The 22,005-nt window shown below is 50.8% G+C and overlaps 3 protein-coding genes across 3 annotated transcripts; 1 reads left to right on the plus strand and 2 right to left on the minus strand.

Moving 5' to 3' along the window:
• The first annotated feature begins 2,394 nt into the window (after positions 1–2,394).
• Positions 2,395–3,931, plus strand: LOC125547548. Its single transcript, XM_048711377.1, has 2 exons — positions 2,395–3,482; positions 3,557–3,931. Exons 1-2 carry the CDS (start codon positions 2,594–2,596, stop codon positions 3,616–3,618), a joined length of 951 nt encoding a protein of 316 aa, XP_048567334.1. The 5' UTR covers positions 2,395–2,593; the 3' UTR covers positions 3,619–3,931.
• A 2,535-nt stretch (positions 3,932–6,466) lies between these two features.
• Positions 6,467–10,849, minus strand: LOC125547561. The gene is made up of 6 exons (XM_048711386.1): positions 10,522–10,849; positions 9,397–9,668; positions 8,587–9,238; positions 8,295–8,494; positions 7,978–8,222; positions 6,467–7,871 (listed from the first exon to the last, which is right to left on the minus strand). The coding sequence occupies exons 2-6, from the start codon at positions 9,666–9,668 to the stop codon at positions 6,793–6,795; spliced, it is 2,448 nt and encodes an 815-aa protein (XP_048567343.1). The 5' UTR covers positions 10,522–10,849; the 3' UTR covers positions 6,467–6,792.
• Positions 10,850–13,657: 2,808 nt separating this feature from the next.
• Positions 13,658–18,334, minus strand: LOC125547572 (peptide chain release factor 1, mitochondrial-like). The gene is made up of 11 exons (XM_048711397.1): positions 18,135–18,334; positions 17,761–17,861; positions 17,508–17,606; positions 17,248–17,431; positions 17,088–17,136; positions 16,919–16,997; positions 15,019–15,093; positions 14,848–14,925; positions 14,571–14,729; positions 14,263–14,358; positions 13,658–14,191 (listed from the first exon to the last, which is right to left on the minus strand). The coding sequence occupies exons 1-11, from the start codon at positions 18,280–18,282 to the stop codon at positions 14,003–14,005; spliced, it is 1,257 nt and encodes a 418-aa protein (XP_048567354.1). The 5' UTR covers positions 18,283–18,334; the 3' UTR covers positions 13,658–14,002.
• Positions 18,335–22,005: the final 3,671 nt, after the last annotated feature.

Raw genomic sequence — 22,005 nt, forward strand, 5'->3', positions numbered from 1 at the left:
GACATTCGGAAAAGCTACAGCAAACGAACTATACGATCTTTGAGCTATGCTTAGGATTGGGTCTTGTCCATCACATCATTCTCCCAATTATGTGATCCCGTTATCAATGACATCCAATGTCCATAGTCAGGAAACCATGACTATCTTTTGATCAATGAGCTAGTCAACTAGAGGCTCACTAGGGACGTGTTGTGGTCTATGTATTCACACATGTATTACGATTTCCGGATAACACAATTATAGCATGAACAATAGACAATTATCATGAACAAAGAAATATAATAATAACCATTTTATTATTGCCTCTAGGGCATATTTCCAACACTTTTCCCTAACAAAAAAACCTAGGGTTTCTCAGCCTTTCGCTGGCGCCGGTCCACCTCATCTCCGCTGGACCTAGGGCCATGGAGGTGTGTTGGACCCTAGCCCTTGCTGGCAGAAGGGATCTTACTCTGTTTTTAGGTGTTTTTATGAGTTTATTTAGGGTTTGTGTCCTGCTCAGAAAGACGAGGCGGTGGCGGTTCCCTTGACATGGAATAAGGTTCTCCTCGCCTAATACGCATTCTGGTGACACATTTAGTGTCGTCAGATGGGCACATGAAGGTCTTTCTCCGACAGATCTCACAGAATATGATCGATGTTAGTCTTCAGTCGTGTGTACAGACACCTGTGGAGCTTCAACAAGGCTAAATAGGTTATGGCCAGCAGCCTAGCCCATGAAATTTTATACAACATACATTTACTCCCGGGCCTTAAAACAACAGCCCTAAGCTATTGTCTTCTTGTTGGCCCGCCCACTGGCGCACTATGTACAAGTTGGATCATTTCTATCTATAGTTCTTTTTATCTCCTTTTTTGCAGGGGTCTATATTTCTTTTTATCAGGTTGTTGTTCCGATGCGTTGTTTTCATGGGCCTTAGCACGATGTCTTTTTGACTGTATAATACAACAAGTTTGGCATGACTCCGATGAAGGAGAGGCGACGATGATGACGCGTCTTTTGTTTTTGAATTTTCACCGGGGGGACCCCCCCCACCTGAATATATTTCTCAAACCCAACATCCAATACAATGGTACAAATGCCGGGGAGGCAGCAGAGAGAAGGAGGCAGGGGGAACCCCCTTCAGCTATGTTACATGCAGTGTCGTACTACTCACGCAGGGCCAGCAGCCATGCATCAACATGTCCACGATCCGCAGAGCGAAACCGGCCGCGCCAGAGGATGGCATCGTCGCGGCAGGCTTTCAAAGTGGCGGTCAGGGACGGCGTTTCCTGCCTGAACACAACCGCGTTTCGCCGCTTCCAGAGGTGCCAGCAGCATAGCTGCACTAACGCATGCGGCGAGGCTGCGCCGACCGCCATGGAGGCGTCGAAGAGGTGCAGGGCACGCACAGAGGCCCCTGAAGTGGTGAGGCGCAGAGAGCCCCAGAACGCACGCGCGAAGGGGCAGGCGAAGATCAAGTGATCAGGCATCTCCAGGCTCGCCCCACACTCCGGGCACCCGACGCCCAGCAGCTCGACGATGTGTTTCTTCAGAAGATTGTCCCGAGTGTGGATACGGCCGAGCGTCAGCAACCAGGCGAAGAACCGAACCCTGGAGGGCGCCGGCGATCTCCAGAGAAAGGCGGCGTTCTCCACAACCTCGCCGCCTAGGCGGAAGAGTCCATAGGCTACGCTCGACGACAGTCGCCCGCCTTTCTGATCACAGAGGATCAGGCTGCGATGGTCGGCTTCGCCCTCGCCCTCCCCCCCCCCCCCCCCCCCCCCCCCCCCCCCAATGAGTGGGAGCAGGAGAAGGCGTTCCCGGGCAGCAGCAGTGGAAAGCCGGGGCACGAGCATCGCGTCCAGCCCAAGGTTGCGTACAGCCCAGACCGAGACCTCCGAGCACGTCGCATGGGAGGCCAGAGCCGGGAAAGCACACCGCACGGGCCCACAGGGGAGCCAATGATCCTCCCAGAAGGCCGTCATCCTGCCATATCCCAGCGAGACGCGAGTGAGAGCGCAGTAGACAGGCATAAGCCCTCGAAGCGCGGCCCAGTGCTCGCCAGCAAGCCCCGAGCTACGGGGGTCCAGAAGAAGGCGCTCCCCCAAGGTGCCCCGAACCCAGGTCGCCCAGCGAGACAAGGAGATAGAGTGGAGTCCGTGCAGGATATTCAGAAGGAGGGCGTCATTCTGCGTGGCGAGGTCACGGACCCCCAGGATGATGCATCTTTGACTCGCTCCAGTGATTATAGTCGTCGTTAGGTGATCTATTTATTTATATGTTCTTTGCACTGCCATAGTATAGCATGATAAATAGATATAGAAAGTTTCATGGGAAAAAGAAGCGAGTCGATCTACCGAGCTTTCATGCAGCCCCCTTCCACTCCCTCTTCCCACTCCACCGGCAATCCAACTATCCAAGCCTCTTCCCACCTACCTCCTCTGCTCGTGGAACCCCGTCTCAGCACGAAATTCCCGCAAGGAAAGAAAAAAGGAGAGGAAAATCTCTCCCCCAGGAGCCGTTCGGCCGAGCCTTTCCTCCCTCAGAAACCCTAATCCTCCCCTCCCCTCCCCTCTCCTCCCTTCCCCTCTAAAGCCGCCGCTCGCAGCGATGACGCCGCCCTTCCGCCCGTCGCCCTCCTCCACCGCCCCCGCCCCGCGCGGCTGCGGCGGCGAGCGCTGCGCCTCCGGCCGCGACGCCTGGCCGCTCCACCACGTCCGCCACAACGACGTCTTCTGCCGCCTCTGCTCCTCCTGCGTCCTCCTCTACCACCCCGCCTCCTTCTGCTCCGCCTGCCTCCTCCTCCTCCACACGGACGCCGCCGCCATCGCCGCCGCCGCCGCCGGGCAGGACCCCCACTTCGACCCCGCCGTCGCCCCGCCGGGCCCCACCGCCGAGTGCTCCAATTGCGGCCTCTTCGTCGCCCATGTCGCCTGCGTCCCGGACCCCGTCTCCTTCGTCTGCCCGCCGTGCGCCGCGGAGGCCGAGGGCCGGCCCTTCACCTACGCGCCCGCCGCCCGTCGCGTGATGGACGAGCGCGCCGCGCGGATCCTCCTCGTCGCGGCCCGGCTCGCGCACGAGTCCATCGGCCGCGCCGCCGCCGCCGCCCGCGAGGAGGCCGAGCGCCGCGTCCAGGAGGCTGCTGTCGCGCGGAAGCGCTCGCGGGAAATGCTCGACGCGGCCTTCCGGGCGCTCGAGGAGGAGGCCAGGGCCGCCAAGATCAAGGAGGAGGAGGCGGCGGCCAGGGAGGCCAAGAACAAGAAGGAGAAGCCCGCCGCGGCCCAGCCGCCCAAGAAGAAGACCCCTAAGAGCAGCGAGTCGAGCAGGGACAGGGATAAGATGCTCAAGTTCAATGCCATGCAGCAGCCGGCGCTGGCATTTGCTGCGGCAGCGGCTGCCGCAGCCAGCTCAATGCCGTTGTCAACGCCATCGTCGACCCCACTGTCAAACCCAACACCCAAGGAGGACAAGAAGCCCATGAAACTGGAGGAGCAGCAAGGTGAATAACTACCGGAATACTTCAAATGGGCAGCCAATTGTTCTGTTCAATAATCAGTATTATCATTCTTGCAGGTTCAACGGACACAGTAGCAGATGACGATGCGAAGGGGTTGTTTGGGACCTTGCAATCATAACGTTGGGGTACCAAAATCGCCCGTCTGTTTGATCTGCTTCCATTTGTTTGTTGTTGCTAAGTGAACCGCAAGGAGGCTTTGCTTGAATTTAATGAATCCCTATCCTGGAACCACCTCACCGTAAATTCTAGTCCTGTCATGTTAGATGATCCTCTTATTTATGTAGCTGCTTCACCTCCGTGTCCTATTCCTTATTATACTCTATTGGATGATAATTTATCGCAATCGGTCTTCAGACTTGTAGATCGAGGAAACCTAAGCGAGTCAAAACTTTATTATTCCATATAACTACACAGTTCTTTCTTTTTTGTCATTTGGCATAATCTTGTTGAGTGTGCAAGTTCCTTTGCAATATTGTGTAAATCCACCAAGTGGTCGTAATCTTTATCCCCATTCAGTACACAATGGAAAATCAAAGAAGTGGTGTGATGGCAGATTGAAAATTACCCAGAGCATAGTACCATTTCCTGAACATGACTTGGTATAATGGCAGGGTGGACATTTGCCAAAAATGAAATGTGCAGGTCTTGATACCCTTGCACAACTCATCCAAATCCTTTTCTGGCACAACACATGCAAACTCTGTATTTGAGCACTCTTCCACATGTGCTAAATTTTGCGAACTGTTTACATGATTTTCCATGCCTCATGAGTCATGATCGAGCATGTCTATTGTTTGTTGTTTGTGTAGTTGTAATATACTCCTACCTGATATGCTCATAAATGATGATGTTACTCTGGAAGTCTTACTTAGGCCATTTTTTTGGGGGGCTTATGGGTGGCTTCTAGAGTAGAATTTTGGTAGTCATCCATAAGCCCCACCTTACTTGCTTAACAAAACTGTTGGTGAGGCTCAAATCGTATTGAGGCCCCACATCCTGGTGCCACCCCTCCGCAGCAGCTTCACCTATGCTGCTTCCTCGCTAAGCTCACCATTGGTGTGGCACTGCCCCGTCACCATTGCTGGCCACATGAGGCAAGAGGCATGCCATAGAGTTCAGTATTTTTTGTGTTTGAAATCAGTGTTTTAAAAAAATGGTGTGGAGTCAGGTGTTTCAGGATATGCACATTGTGATCCAACAATTGGAAGTTGTAATTCATCTTCATTGAAAGCCCGTATTTGGTGAGTGGAAAGCTTGTTACTTACTTCATTAAATGATCACTCAATTTTTAACACATGCTTCTGTCATCGCCGTCCTCATCTCCCGATGGCGAACTCACGGTTCAAAGCAACCGGGGTGAACTATTCCGCGCACAAGAATAAAATTGAACAAATTACACACATGAGATACCTGTGGTTGAACCAATCGAATCAAACCATGAACAATTTGGATGCCTGAGATTATGGATGGTTGAACCAGTCCAAATCAAACCAACACCGCAACAAACCAAAATCTTAGGGAAAGAGCCCAGAAACCCCAAAGAGAATCTCTTCATGTTTGTGTCAACTCAAACCCCCCCTATGGCACTACCCGAAACCCTTGCATGAATACAGTGCACCAATAGCATCCCCAGTTTTTTTTTTTTGAGAATTCCCAATGGCATCCCTAGCTAGCTCACTCTGCCTTCTCTCCATCTTCGAATTCATTAGAATCCAGGCGGGTTGAGATCCAACGAACAAATATGACTATGCCTAGAGAACTCCACACTCAGTAGAAAGTACTCCCTCCGTCCCATATACTCCCTTTTTAAAAAAAAACTATGATGATTTTTATAGCAAATTCGGAAACTATACACCCTAATGGAGAAAAATCAAAAGTATCACCCCGTTGGTCTCTTGTGGACTTTTCGGCCAACAGTTGGCCAAAAAGGACTTTTCGGCCAACAGTTGGCCAAAAAGGACTTTTCGGCCAACAGTTGGCCAAAGAGTCCCTCTTCGGCCAACACCTGCTCTACTTTTTAGAAAATTCATATCAAATAGGATTTTTAGTATTTTAATTTGATTCTTTTTGCATTAGATTAGAAATTTTATGAAGTTTCTGTAGATATCAAGTTTGACTAGATTTGGAAGTTTGAATTTGAATTTTCATGAATTTTCTCAAATCACTAGATTGCCTATAATTTGAGCTAGGAGTATTCTTTTTAGATGATTCTTTTTGCTACTGGTTCTTTGTGACTTTGTTTATTAGTAGTAATTAATTGATGAATTTTAGGATTATTTAAAATTAGGAGGCCGAAATGTCTCTTTTCGGTCAACAGGAGGCCGACGGGGTGATACTCTTGATTTTTCTTCATTAGGGTGTATAGTTTCTGAATTTGCTATAAAAATCATAATAGTTTCAAAAAAAAATCCTTCCTTCGTTCCAAATTACTCGTTGTGGTTTTAGTTCAAATTAGTACAGTACATGTTAAAAACGATTTTTAGGGGATAGTCCCTGCTCCTTCTCACATGTGTGGCCAGCAACCGATCACGGCAGTTTTTGGAAGGCATCTCGATGAACCATCGCGTCCCTTAGAGGCGACTGTTGCCATTGTATATAAGCGTTCATTCATCGTCAATAAAGAACTGTTCGAATCATTTGTTCCATTGTCGTACTCCACAAGTATTGATTGAGGGATTTGTCCTGATTTTGTTGGTGTTTGGGTTGGGGAGCTCGGGTAGAACACGAGGCTCGTTTCACGCCCATGAAAGTTCAGTTTGGTGAAGGTTATGAGTCGTGTCGGCTGAAATTTAGTAGATGTATGCACTCTTGCCATGAAGCGGCTTGTTATTTCGAGCTTGCTCGCTCCCAGTACGAGCACGCTGCGGGAAGAGAAGATTAACATAACCTCCATCAGCAGCAATTCAGATTTGCCCATCATTTGGGGAAAATCGTCGTAATACAGGGGACAAAGTAACAAGCTCATGTGATTGTAAACCACGTACATGAGATTGTTGCGCTTTATTCACATGGTTCCCTGATCCGCTACAAGGATAAGCATTGGTTGCGTGTTGCCTGACTTCATTCAGTAAGCATGAAGTTTTGGTAGCTGAAAACATACAAACCGCACAAACAAACTGGTGGTTTCAGACGAGAAACGAGAGGCCTAAGGCGTCATGTCCCATCTATCCGATCAGCTAATCTAACCTCGACAGAAGAATCATTCAGTCCATCAGTTTCTTTAAGCAGCTGCAGTTTCCTTGTCGCCATCGCTAGCTTGCACCGTCGCAGTTCCTCCATCACCGTCCCAAGGTTATCTGCCCCCTCTTTCCTGGCGAGCAGGACTATCCTGATTGCGATCAACTTCCTGCACACAAGTCGCTTGACTGTTCTCACTTTCAGAAGGTTGTGTGATTTGCACCGCTGCAGTTTCTTCCTCGTCATCAGAAATTTCCATCACTGCAGTTCCTTCATACCCGTCAGAAGTTTCTCTGCGCACTCTTTCCTGGGGAGCAGGACTATCCTGAGATCGATCAAGTTCCCGTATAGAAGTTGCTTGACTGCTCTCAGCTTCAGAAACTTGCGTCGCTGTAGCGATTTCGTCTTCATCAGATGGTCCTCTAGGCTTTCTTTTCTTGCAAGCAGGACTGTCCTCATCGCTATCCTCGTCAGCGGGAACTTCACTGCCATTTTCAATGTGGGCTTCCCGAACATCAAGTTCTCTGGGTTCATTGTCACTGGTTGATTGTGGACCCTTGAAAAGTGAGGTATCTGGAGAACTGCCGTTGGTGGCGGAAAGCAACGCATCTAACTGTGTTCTCACAGAAACTGCCACCGCGATTGCATGGTCGCATATCACAGAGTCACTGGGTGGGCAATGAACAACATTTGCCAGTGCCTGGTAGTAGCGAAGCAGCGCCAAAGATGGCGGTGCCAATCCCCTGTCACGGCAAACCTTTGCCGACTTCATTGCATGTTTGCAAAGGTTTCCCTTCCTTGACCAGCTGCAGTCACACAATGCAAGCTCAGAACCTGGGTTCAGTATGGCATGGGACTTCTCCTTGTGTTTCTGGCAGACCACTCTAGCACAGTTGCCTTCAATTACAATATCAGAATCCGGAATTTGCAATCCCTGCTGCCATGGGTTTGGACCAGTTTTCCACTCACTCCTCCAGTAACGAGAGAAGCTGTCCTTCCCAGAAAATTCATCCAGCCAGCAGTACGAGTGAACCTTCGTACCCAACTTATGAACCAACCAGTCTGCACGCTGGTAGATGCTTTCATCTGCCTCATTCAACAGCCGAAGTTTTAGCAGGTGATGGTATCTCTCAATTGCTGAAGCTACCTCAGCAGTAGCCAACGGGTTGGTCTTCAAGATGTCCGTCCATGCCCCTGGAAGATATTGAGATTAAATGGTTGGATAAGAGAACTTATCAAATACCCTGTAACAAGTAAAATCCAGATATTTTGGCTAGAAAAGCAAGGTACATGGACCAACCAAGTCTTGGAAGCCATAGAGCTTTGAAGTAGTCCACAAAGCCAGAGCAATCAATAAAATCTTCCAGGAAGGCCTGAAATAATTCTATATCACCATTTCCTCTACAGATGCTGGATATTGCCTCCCCGAGTCGTTTAGCCATCATTGAACGCCTCTCAAAATCTGAACACTTGCTCATCAAATTTTTATGCCAAGCGTGACGGACACGCCATAAGGAAATCAACACCGGGCACTGAAACACTTCCCTGTTCAGCAAGCAATATACTCAGGCACCACAAACCCAGGAAGCAGTACACTGGCAGAGAAGCATTAGTTACCTTATAGTGCGCATATCGGTCAAGGGATCATCAATAATGAAGCCACCCAACTGCCACATCGGGTCTTTTGTACGAACTCGATCATATAGAGCACCCATCCATCTATGTATCTCACCATGTGTAAAATTGGGAGTGATGATCCAAGCAACAGGAATTGCATTTTTCTGCTGGTCGAAAACAAGGATGCTATGTACAGGATACTGCAAAATGGCAAACAACGATACTACTAAGAAATCAAGCAAACTAAAGTACTATGAGAAAACAAAAAATGAACCAGATGACATTGACAGACCTTTAACTTGTTTGTTCCAAACTTTGAATCAGAAGCCAGTAAACTGCGGTTGCCATACTGAATCATCTGCTGTAGCTGCCAATCTGTCTGAATGCCCAAGACAAAGGTATCATTATCAGAAAAATCTTCATAGAAAAATACGCAGTCCTGGTTATTTTCAACCCATTTGTTCATACTAACAGCATCGTCATCATCAAGTTCATAAACAGAACGCCGCATTTTTCTTTCCAGCCTCCTAACATATCTGTGAGTAAGAAGATCATCACGATTTGATGGTCCTCCTTGCTTTTCAACCATTTTAGTATGTCTCTGCATTATGGTCTCGACAGGAATACCAACATAGAGCAAAGACATAACTTCAAGAAGTAATTCATCCGATATGTAAGGTGCAAACATTGCCTTCGTCCCTACAGCCATCTTGTCCATGGGACCATGACATGGTGTGCCTTTCTTATCTACATGCTTGTTGTGGTTATATATCACAAGAGCCAATGATGGTTCAGCGATCAAACGCTTCACAATAAAATGGCAAACACACCCCCTCTTTGTATTAGGGCGACCAGCGGGTGTTTTCCTCTTTCCGCAAGAGGATCTGCTAGGCCGGACAGCACCACCCTTTCTATAATCATCTGGACCAAAAGAACACCAATACCTGCATGGAATGGTGTCGCCGTATTCAAATATTCTGTTTAAATTCTAGCATCTCAACTAGGAAACAGCTAAAGCCAAAAGCATCAAGGACAAGGCACACAACCAGCCACTCACACAACATGTGATGCATAAACACTAGGCATGCTTCCATTTACTTACAGAATATACTCAAGTATCCCGTCGACTTTTGGTTTGCAGGTCATGGTTGGAGAACGCCTTCTCCGTGCCTCAACGTGGAATCTTGTCGGGCATGCTTTGTTGTTTGATTCTCCTCTGACAAAATCACCCACCCTAGAAAACGGAATGAGTGCAAGCCTGTCCATTGAGTCCTTCCAGCCCTCCACCATGGACCACGTGATATCTGCTGCTGAAAACTCCAATATGGTTGGGTTCTGAACTGGAAGGGTGAGAATTTCATCCCACCTGGTCATCTGCAAGCACAGAGTCATCGCCCTTAAAAGGATGAAAACAAAACCAAATAGCTAGAAGATGACAATGTCACATCTATTTCTTTTTATTGAGACATGGATGGAGAAGTTTTGGTCCATTCAGAGAGGACATCATAGACTTAAGATTAAACAAACCATGCATGTTACAGTCAGATGTGTCCTGTTGTGCACACGTTTTCAAGTGTAGTTTGTGATCTAATGGAACAAGACCGTAGTTGCATTCCAAAATCTAAATACAAGTGAGCCACAGCCTTCACGCACTGGAAAAACAGAAGTATGAAACCTCGGTCTAGTTTGTAACAACTTAGACATGACTAGTGACCAACCATGTAGATTGTCCCTTTTCCTCCATCTATGTCAATAATAAAATGTTTGTCAGACACGGCAATCAAGGGCTAATTTCCGAAAAGCTGAGAAAAGCAGAGATATGTGCGGAATTGCTATTCAACATGACTCTGTTCCCACATGACATTCTCGCAAACAGAGGCACGATGCAAATCACACAGCTGCCATGGAATCGGAACCGAATCGAATTGGGGCGTGACATCCTAAACGACACTAAGATCATAGCATGAATCAATCGGCCGTCGAGTAAACAAAATGTCTCTTCCTAGGGGCAAATTCATGAGGCAAGGCAGGATGACACGGGGATTGTCAAGATACAAGCTAAAGTCAAACAGATAACACCTCACTGGCGCTGCTCAGCACCTCTACCCTGAGCAACTAAACAGAATCTCCATGGAAGCCTCGCAAGAATCATCTCGCCGCCCCTAACTAAAGTCATGGCAACCGGAGGCGTTTCCGGCCTCAGACGTCGGATTGGAACCTAATTTACCTTGGCGCCTGGAGAGGTCTGCCGGAATGCAGAGCGCGGATTGCAGCCTGCCCTGCCTGCGGGGCGAACGGCGCGGAAGAGGCGCCGGCGACGGAAGGGCCGGGCGAGTGGCGGGCTGCCGCGGCACCTCCGCGGTGTGTTGGCCGGGCCGGCGAGGAGGCCGTCCGGCCGCCCGAGGGGCTAGGGTTTGGGAAGGGGGCGCTGGGGTTTTGGGTTGGGGTAGTTTTCGGAGGCTGCGAATGCTGCGGGGAGCAGGGGAGGCCTCGTGCTCGCAGGCCGCTGGGGATTTCTCCTTTGTTTTTCTTCAAGGTTCGCGTTTTTTTTGTTGGAGTAGCTGGTAAACGTTGTTCTGCGGCCGCACTGATCAGGGCGAGTTCCTGGGTCACGGATCCTACAGTTTTTGAAGCCCTGCCGTGTCGACAAGCTTCGGCCTTTGGCCTGTATGTAGTTTTTGGACTGTTTGGAATGTAATCAGAGACGTCCAGGATAAAGTGCTACTTTTGTTCAGTTGTTCGGGAGATTGTCCAACGTATTAATGATTTTGATGCGTGCCAGTACACTCACCAAGGTAGAAGCCTACGCGAGCACCCAAGGAACACCATCAAAAATGAAATCCTCAAAGTCTAGAAATTCAACATGACCGTGACCGCGTCCGATGCCGCGTGAGCACGCGGCCGCCGCCGCTCGGATCAGCCGCTCCGACCACCTCCGCGAGCGCCGCGCCCAGATCCGGCCTCCTCCGAGGCCGCAGCTCCTGGATCCGGCTTCCTTCAACTCTTCCCTACTCTCCTGCACCCGGGGTGTGCATGACGAGGGCATGAGATCCCAGCCGCGTTCGGTGCCTTCCCCGGCGCCGGCGACCCTTGCCCGGCTGCTCGCCGCATCCTCGGCCACCTGCGAACTCCGGACGACCCTCCCTGCTCCGTCGCTCGTCTTCTTTGAGCTGGAGCCGCCACCACCACCACCTCCTCTGCTCCTGGCGGCGCCCTTCGTCCTGGATCTTGATTTGCAGCGGACTCCTCCACCGCACGCCTTCAAGGTCTCTGTGGCCCCTCCGGAGCTCCTGCTGGAAGGGGCGCTGCTGCCTGTGGCGAGCCCCTGCCCGGTCGTCACGGCCATTGCTGTCGGGGAGGAGCCCTCTCTGCCTTCAGCGCTTGCTCCGGCGCGGCCGGGCTCTCAGAGCTCCAAGGAGGTGCTCGCTCCGGACGCCGTTGTGCGGGCCTCGCGGCCGCCGCTGGCCGTGTCGTGGGTTTCCCTCGCTGATGAAGTCTACAACATTGACGACGACGAGGAGCTCACCCAGCTGACGCCATTGGCTGCCAGATGCTCCAGCAGGGTGAGCGATCCGGCTGTTGTTGTTGTTGTTGCTACTGCTCCTGAGGCATCTTCGGATCTAGGATGGGTGAAGGTGGGGGGCCGACGTCGTTTGGCGTCGCCGGCCTTGGCTCTGGCTCCACGGCCAATCCCCGCTTGGCTTCACGGTTGCTGCTGTAGATGCCTCGTCCGTGGCCACCGTGATGCGGTTTGTAGAGATCCCTTCCGATGCTCTCGTTGCTTGGAGAACGGTCATCGTGCGTGCAACTGACGCAACCCATGGCGTCCTCTCAGTTCATTGGCATGTCATGTCGTCCCGCCCGTCTCTCGCCCTGGCACCCAACAACATCCACCTCCTCCTTTAAGAGAGGGCCAAATGAAATCCACGCTCCCCCTCACTGCGCTTCGCCGTGGGTCTTGGGCGTCTGTGGTTTCTGCTTCTGCTAGCCCGACAACCCCATCTTCTATGGTGCTTCAGACCGCCCTTGCTGATCAGACCGGGTTGCTTCAAGGCTAGCAGGCACGAATTGAGAGCTTCCTGGAGCGGGCAGAGGCTGCTTTGAGTAGGCTCTCCCTTGTGCCGGCTATGTTGCAGGCCACACTACAGCCTCTTGGTGTGGCAGTTGTTGACTCCACGGAGGTCCGGGGGACAGAGCCCTATGGTTGTTTCTCTCCTCGTGTTCGGGACAGTTCACCATCGGTGTCTGCTTCTTCCGTTGCGTTGCCTCCCGCTGTGGGCGAGTCCATCGTCGGGCTTGCGACTCCGGTGTTGCAACTCATGCCCGAGCTTCGGGATATATGTCCGAACCTTGCTTCGCCTATGTCCTTGGAGCGATTGGAGGTGGACTCATCGACGACGTTGTGTAAGGAACATGTTTCATCTCTATCATGTGAGCAACTAAAGGTGCCGAAGTCGATTGTGTCGCTGGTTCCTGCGGTGGAGGATGTTCTGTCAGTGGTTCCTCAGGTCGATGATGTTGATGTTGCCAGTTGGTTGGTGCCTGTTCCCACGAGCCCCTTGGTTGATGACAACGACACCAAGAAATTCAATGGGTTTTACGATTTTCTTGACAAATGGGTGGCTCACCAGCCGACATCTGGCAAGACAAGTGACCCTGCAAAGAAGATGCAAGTAAGGAGAAACCAAAGAAGAAGAAAAACAAGAAGTGTGGCGCCATCCGAAAGGCGTCCGTGGTTTCATGATGGAGGGTGGTCAGTTTTCGTTAGTGTGCTTGTTAGGAGTTTCATTGTGTTTTTCAAGTGTTGAGGGTTGCGGGTGTTGTTTGTTTAGAGGGCCGCTTAAGCGGTTTTGGTGTTTCCTACTTTGCGAGTAGTCCGCATTTGGGAGTCTGTATCGGTTTTCGCCTGGTTTTTCGTAAATTAACCGAGCAATTCTCTTCTTCTTAATTAATCAATCAGGCAAATAGTTTTGCCTCCGTTTCGAAAAAAAAAACTTTGAAGCCGATAGATTAACGTAGGTAGTCTACGGACCTGGATGTAATTTTTATTATTTCTAGTATGCATTGTAATGTCAAGATTAAAGATGAATAAACTGGAAGTTTTCTCAAAAAAAAAGAGAAGATTACGGCCGTCATATTTGGCTGGGAATGCCACAAGATCATGTATCTGCACCTCTTAATATCCTTGAATAAAGTTGCATGATCCTCAAAATAATACAGTAGTAAAAGTTGTATGCATACATGTTTTATTGTTTACAAAATCAAGGTAGGCGGCTGCCCTACCTTGCCATATGGCCTACGCAAAACAAACAAATCCCCCATTGCCCAGGATCTTCTCTCCCTCAGGTTCCACATTAATATAGTTTTCTTAAGAGAATTTAGCATTTCAATTCAGTTCAAAGGTGGCCAAAGATCCAGGGCATTTTTTTGCTATAAAGAAGTAACCGCAGAAAATCTGGGAGTAACCCCAAAGAAAATTACACGGGGAAAAATATCAGAACCAATAGTCAGTCACAAAACAATGACAAGACAGCAAATGACCGTAAGACCATAACCCGAGATAACAAGGATCGGAGAAACATGTCAACTCAGAACAGCCGAACAATACACTGTGTGAATCCTAAAGTTTCCTCTCTTCGTTGGTTCAGTGTTCTGTGTGTTTATGATGTGGTTTGTCACTCCAGGAAGAAATCCACAAAAATTAGGGCTCATGAAGCAAACGAAGCAATTGCGTCCATCTCTTCTTGCAGCAGCAGCGCTTCGATGAAGACGTCCAGGCTCTCTCCCTCCATGACGTCCACTATGGAGTGGTGCGTGACCCCGACACGATGGTCGGTGACACGTCCTTGCGGGAAGTTGTATGTTCTGATGCGCTCGGACCTGTCACCACTTCCAATCTACCAGAAGGTTAGGGCTTAGTGATCCCATCAATTGCATTGATATGGGAAGCTAACGAATAGTGAGGTACCTGCTCTGATCGGAGCTTCGACCGGTCTGCATGGAGCCTATGCCTTTCCAATTCATATAGTCTTGCCCGGAGAACTTTGAGAGCCTTGGCCTTGTTCTACAGAGATATAAAATTAATGGAGCAGACTCATTTATCAACACATAATAATGGGCATGAGATGTACAGACAGTTCATTGGGAGTGAAGCAATCTTTTTAAGTTTATGGATTTATGCTAATGACATCAATGCTATGAATGGACAAGCCAAAAAAGATGGGCCACACAAGTATACATTTTCTGACTTGAAAGGGAAACCTATGGCTTTCCAACCTGATGTTGTGATCTCTCATCTTGTATTGCAACCACTGTTCCAGTTGGAAGATGAGTTATCCTAACAGCACTATCAGTCGTATTGACAGACTGGCCTCCGGAGCCACCTGATCTGTAGGTATCAATTCTCAAGTCCTCATTACGCAGTTGGACATCAACCTGCACTTGCAGAAGCCATGTTTAGAACTACTAGTCATGCCACAAATTGCAGGGATGAAAAGAAAGAACTTCAGAAGAAAAAGGCTCTATCAAAATAATGGCTATAGCCAATTCCGACCTCATCAGCTTGAGGAAGAACAGCGACTGATACAGCACTAGTGTGCACACGTCCAGATTTCTCAGTTACTGGAACTCGCTGCCATGAATTGTGTTTAGTCAAATAACTGAAAGGATGAGAAGGCCAATTTGATGGATAACAGAAAAATGGCTTGTTATTAACTTTTCATACCTGAACTCTATGAATGCCACTCTCAAATTTAAGCTTCCCGTATACCCCAGGACCTGAAATGGTCCCACTAGCTTCCTATGTATTGAAGAAAATGCAAGTTAGAACTTCAGAGGGATTCCGTATGTACAAGATGCAAGTTAGAACCTAGCGCCCCCGCGTCGCTCCCGTGTGGGCGACTCGGGCGGAACCTGCAAAACCTAGCCGCCGCCACTAAAAATCCGGCCGTCCCCCTCTCCGCCGCCGCCGGACGACGCCATAACGCAAAGCCGTGAGGCTGACGGCGGCGACGGGGACCTTGCTGCGGCGCATGGCTGCTCTCGGGCACGGCGGAGCTCAGTCCTGAGGTCTCACGCGTCGGTGCTCTGGCTGGCGCTCCGGCACGCCGCGGCCGACCTCGGTGCCCTGCCTTCTGCCTCTGTGTGCACCGGCTGCCTTCCGGTTGTCACCTGCGGCCAGTCGGCGCGCGACGGGCGTCCTTCTCCCTTAGATCCAATCGGGCCTGCGGCTCCCGTCCGATTTGTTGCTGCGCCTCAGATCCAATCGGGCGCGAGAAGCTGGGGCACCCACGGTGCGCGTGGCGGCTGCGGCTGCTCGGTGGCTGGCCTCCTTCCTCGGACATGAAGGCGGCGACGGGGCCATCCCCCTCGGCTTGAGGGCCGCGGTGGGTCTGCGCAGGAGGCTAGGGTTCATCTGCTGCAAGTTGGGCGCGACTCGGCTCTTCCGGCCAGCTAGGCCCTGGCATGGGGTCTGTGTTCGCGTCGGCGTCGATGCACGAGGTGTGCGGTGACCACGGCGCCAAGCAGGCACTAGTCTGCCTAGCCTTGGATCGAGCTTTGCTCGGTTCGGTGCCTGCATTTGGAGGCTCCGCGTGGTGTGGCAGCTTCTGTTCGTGGGCAGGCTGTGGCTTCCTCTTCTACATTGCTGGCGGAGGGCGTCTTGGTGGATTCCAGGCTATTGGGTGGGGGTGGTGACACAGCCGGTGAAAGCCGAGCTTCGGTTGCGGTCAAAGCCAACGACGGCAGTGCTTTGCACTGTCCCCTTGTTGAAGGCGTCGTGTTGCTGTGCTCGCCTTCTTGCCTGTCTGTGATGCTCCGGAGGAAACTTCGGCCCAGGTCTCCTGGGTTAGACGATGGTGGCGCTCAACGTCACATTCCCTCATGAGGGCCTCGTCTTGGAGCTTGGCTTGGCTACAGAGACCAGTGGTTGGAGGTGGTGCCGTTGATGTTTGTGGGGTGGCGGCTCGGTGGTGGTGGTGTGGCCGGCTCGGGGTCGACAGTTGTTTTGTGCTCTTCTTCGGTGGTGTTCGTGCGGAGTGCTTCTTGGTGCATCGACGGTGCAGTGTCGTGGTTTGGTCTGCTAGGCGATGCCCTTCGACTATGCTGGTGGCACACAGGTATCGTGGCATCGTCTCGGCCTCGCGTGCCCCTTCGAATGTGCCCCTCGACACAGGTGGTGTCGCGGCGTTGTGCAGTCTCGAATGCGCGGAGCCTTTCGATTGCGTCGACGATGCAGTGTCGTGGCTTGGACTCGGCTGGCCGATGCCGTTCGATTTCACTGACGGTGCTCTTTGGTGTGTTGTGTGGTGTTGAGTTCTCCCTCATTGTTCTCCTCTGTTACGTGTGTGGTCAGTGTGTTATTTTGCTTTATCTCTACTCCTTGTGCCCTCTGTACTTCTGGTTCACTTGAACCTATCTTGCGACGGGCTGCAAAGCCTTATAGGCAAAATGAATACAATTCAGGTGGGGAATCCCCCCCCCCCCCCCCCCCCCCCCCCCCGGCCCCCCCCCCCCCCCCCCCCCCCGGTGAAAATTCAAAAAAAGAAGATCAAGGAGATATTTATGGTGTAGTGATAAACCATGTGCACATTCACAACAAGGAGTTACCCACAGAGTTGTAGTACCTTGTATCCTTTTACAGCAGACTCCATTATGTCAATAGTATCAAATTTCCACCCATTATTTTGGGAATACTTCTCATACCTATAACATAGAAGAATCAAGTTAGTTAATAAGACAGACCAAGGGTCACAACAGACATTTGATCCGGCGAAACATGAACATCCACCCGACATTTTGAATATATCCATAGCAAACAAAGAAGCTTCTTCTCCTCCAGTTCCTGCAACAGTATATCATCGTCAACCACTACTGGCCTGATGAAAATGAGCAAACACAAGCAGGCAACTAAAAGGACGGATTATATTGATGGAGAGGGCAGGGTCTGTCTTACCTGCTCGCACCTCCAATATACAGTCCCTCTCATCAGCTTCATCTTTCGGAAGCAAAGTTCTGAACAACTCATGCTGCAGTCGTTTCTCCTCCTCAACAGCCTCAAGGAGCTCCTCAGCTGCCATTTCACGCATGTCTTTCTCTTCGACGGAGTTTGTCACCAAGGATGTCAATCCCTCAATTTCCTACTAACAATGAACAGACTGTTCACAACTTTTCATACCGTAAGTCGGACAACATACAACGTGATGGGATCTTCACCTTCTGCTTTGATCGCAGCTCCTTGATCAATTCAATGGTGCTCTCCAGCTTGTGGAACTCCTTGTTAGCCCTCGAGTATTCCTCCGGTGAGGCAGCCGGCTGACTTCATTAACACCACACCCAAATCAAACCAAAGATAATCACAGTATGGCTGTGTTGGTTCTTACACTATTCTGTTTTGACACCTTACCGCCTTAGGAAGAAACAGAAGTGTACAAGAGGCATAAAGAGGAGGTCTTCCATCCGAAATTACCTGGTTGATTTGCTCCTGGAGGTATGCACTCTTCTGCTCTATCAATCTCATTCTCTGCTCCATGATCTGTACCAGGTTTGCAGGCAGCTGGTGGCTCATGTCTGGTGCAAAATTGGGGGAAAGCAAAATAGTGCCCGAATCAAATAAATGAGATCAAGTATTGGACTTCTTTCTCCCTCCTCGAGCCAGAAAGGTTTCTCCTCTTGGAGCGGCGGAAATGTCAAAAGAGAGGCCTAGACATAAAATACGCAAATCCGTAGCGGATACACGGCGCAGTTCTACTACCGCACACAAACCCCAAGCTAAAGGGGGTGGAGGAAGCGGAGATAGATCATACTGCAGATGGAGCAAGGAGAGACGCGGGAGGTGCTCACCGGCGGTGGAGTACAGGCGGGGAGTGCAAGGGCGTCTCCACGCCGCCGTAGGAGGTGCAGCGGCGGCGACGGTGGGGTGAGGGAAGTGGCGGACCCGCCGGAGCGCGGCGAAGGCGACGGCGCCGCATCGCCGTATTTGCTGCTGCATCGAGGTGGCTGGGAACCTAATGCTGCCTGCCTTTCTTTCTCGCCCTTCTCCGGGGGTTTAGACTCATAATTCCGTCTTCTACATGGCGTTTACGTAGTTTGTGCGATCTCTTTCGATGCCGCTTTCAAAACATTCTTCTCATTTCTTTCGGGGCTAATAGTTTGGGCCAAGTATCCCATGAAAATGGCTTTTCAGTGAAAATGTAAAAATTCCTATCCTACACTGTTGGATTGTTGGCGGACGTCCTGGATTGAAGGTGGGACTGCTAACATCCACTTGAACAGAAATTAGCAGATAACCCCCTTTCTCTCTTCATCATCAGGTAATACGGCTTGATCCTTCGTTAATTCTTGAATCAGATCGTCTTCATCGTCTTGAGCGTCACCGCCATTTACACCTTCCACAGCCGCATGGCCCCTGCCCTCAGCCGGCCGTGACCGGCCCTCTGGCGGCGCGGCGTTATCCCCACGCGGCCTTGGCTCAGGCTCTTTCACCGCGCAGAGGCGATTCCGCGACCGCAGCTCACCCCACGCGACGGTGGCTCGACGGTTGGGTGGCTGCCCGTCACACATCGGCGACGGTGCCTCGATGCCTCGAGCGACGGCAACTGGCGTCTTGGACACTGCCCAACGAACTGGTGACTCGACGGCCACAACTCCGCTCACACAGGACGATGACTCAGCGACAACATCTTCACCGACACACAACGGTGGTTCGGAAACCACGCAACTGCCGCTGACGATACGACTTCGTGGCCGCGAGACTTCCTTCCGCACGATGGCTTGACAGCCGTGGTTATACCTCAGGCGACGATGACTCAATGAATTTGGCAGCCAAAGCTCTATAGTCACATTCTGCAGCAGAATTCTTGCTTTGTACTATGAATTCAGAAATCGTATCCGAATGTTGCATTTGTCTATTGATGAAACGTGTAAGCTTGCTTATGCAGTTTGACTTCAGAAGTTGTATTCATTTAAAAACCACACCGTGAAAGACATCTAATCTTTAAATGTATGAAACTATGAATTCAGTTATCTGTAAGAGAATTTATGGATAGAGACGCAGTGAGCAGAGGGAGAGTTGCCGTCAGCAGAGGGCCACTCCCTAACGATGGAAGGCTCATTCGGACAAGCGGAGGGCAGGTCGCGGCCAGCTGCGATAAGCGCCGGCCGAAGGTGCATGGCGGCGGCGCTCATGACGATGAAGACGATCTGATCCAGAAATTAACGAAGGGTCAAGCCCTATTGACATGATGATGAATAGAGAGAGGGGGTTATCCGCTAATTTTCGTTTAAGTAGATGTTAGCAGTCCCACCTTTAATCTAGGACGTCCGCCATCGATCCAACAGTGTTGAATAGAAATTTCTAGATTTGCACTGAAAAGCCATTTTCACCCGATACTTCGCCAACAGCCTGATGACTTTATTTCTTTTGTGGCTAATGATTTGACCTTGTTAATCAAAAGGGGATATTGCATCATATCGAATGAAACAAAACAAGACCATCCGAACTTTAAAATCATAGCAATGTATAATTCATCGTCTGTCAAATAAATCTCGATGTTCTTCAATTCCTCGATAAATAATTCGCATAAGATTGTGCATGCATAAAAAAACAACTTTAGTTCGGTCATCATATCAGACCAATTGGCATAATAATCGTCGATACGATGATTTTGACCGAAAATGTCATTATTGTAGAGTCGTCATAGGCCCCTCTGCTTGCAAAATTTATGAAGCACACTTTAAATCGAGTCCACGAGCCTTCATATTTAGAGGCGGGGGCGTCAACATGGAGTGACCTTCATCTCGAACCACTCAGATGGGAGAGAAGTTTCAGCCCGACCTCTTCCTCTTGCGGGCAGCCCAGACAATGGTGCAACCGCTTTCACCCCTGCCAATGCCGCAACCACTTTTCTGTTGGAAGCCAATTAATGGTCACCGTCGCGTTTCACATCCGTTTCCCCCACCAGCACATGGCAAATCCACCCCTGTTTCCCGCCGGAGCGCGTCCATTCGCGGGTATATAGATCCTCATCGCTCCCAACGTCGGCGCCACCACGCCCGCCCTATCTTCCCTCATCGTTGTAGCTGCTACACTCACCCTCATTGACCATTGAGGGAGTCCTGGATTAGGGGGTGTCCGGATAGCCGGACTATACCTTCGGCCGGACTCCTGGACTATGAAGATGCAAGATTGAAGACTTCGTCCCATGTCCGGAAGGAACTTTCCTTGGCGTGGAAGGCAAGCTTGGCGATACGGATATGTAGATCTCCTACCATTGTAACCGACTCTGTGTAACCCTAGCCCTCTCCGGTGTCTATATAAACCGGAGGGTTTTAGTCCGTAGGACGGACAACAATCATACCATAGGCTAGCTTCTAGGGTTTAGCCTCCTTGATCTCGTGGTAGATCTACTCTTGTACTACCCATATCATCAATATTAATCAAGCAGGAGTGGGGTTTTACCTCCATTGAGAGGGCCCGAACCTGGGTAAAAACATCGTGTCCCTTGTCTCCTGTTACCATCCGCCTAGACGCACACTTTGGGACCCCCTACCCGAGATCCGCCGGTTTTGACACCGACATTGGTGCTTTCATTGAGAGTTCCTCTGTGTCGTCACTTTTAGGCCCGATGGCTCCTCCGATCATCAACGACGATGCGATCCAGGGTGAGACTTTTCTCCCCGGACAGATCTTCGTATTTGGCGGCTTTGCACTGTGGGCCAATTCGCTTGGCCATCTGGAGCAGATCGAAAGCTACACCCCTGGCCATCAGGTCAGATTTGGAAGTTTGAGCTACACGTCCGACCTCCGCGGAGACTTGATCTTCGACGGATTCGAGCCGCAACCGAGCGCGCCGCACTATCACGATGGGCATGATCTAGCTCTGCCGCCGAACAGTGCCCTGGAGGCCGCACCCGCATCAGCTCCGACCCTTAATTCGGAGCCAACTGCGCCAATCGAGGATGGGTGGTTGGACGCCGCCTCGGGGGCTGCAATCTCTACGGCGATCGAGCCGAACACCAGCCCTATTCTCTGCGAAGCCCGTGACTCCAAGGAGCCGGACTCCTCTCCAGACTCCGAGCCCTCCGCGCCCCTACTGATCGAACCCGATTGGGCGCCGATCATGGAGTTCACCGCCGCGGACATCTTTCAGCACTCGCCCTTCAGCGATATTCTGAATTCACAAGTCTCTCTCTTTATCAGGAGAGCCCTGGTCGGACTATGGTCAGCAAGGTTGGGATGCGGATGATGAAGAAATTCAAAGCCCACCCACCACCCACTTCGTAGCCACTGTCGATGATTTAACCGACATGCTCGACTTCGACTCCGAAGACATCGACGGTATGGACGCCGATGCAGGAGACGATCAAGAACCAGCGCCTATAGGGCACTGGAAAGCCACCTCGTCGTATGATATATACATGGTGGACACCCCAAAAGAAGGCAATGGCGATGGAACAGCGGAGGATGACCCCTCCAAGAAGCAGCCTAAGCGCCGGCGTCAGCGGCGCCGCTCTAAATCCCGCCAAAGCAAAAACGGTGATTCTGGCACGGGAGATAATAACACCCCGGACAGTGCCGAAGACAACCACCTCCGGCAAGATTCAGCACAGGAGGATGGAGAAGCCAGCCCTCATGAGAAAGCGGCAGACAGAGAGGTCGAGGACGATAATTATATGCCTCCCTCCGAAGACGAGGCAAGCCTCGACGACGACG

The sequence above is a fragment of the Triticum urartu genome, chromosome 1 (genome assembly GCF_003073215.2).
Source record: "Triticum urartu cultivar G1812 chromosome 1, Tu2.1, whole genome shotgun sequence".
Classification (NCBI taxonomy): Eukaryota; Viridiplantae; Streptophyta; class Magnoliopsida; order Poales; family Poaceae; genus Triticum; species Triticum urartu.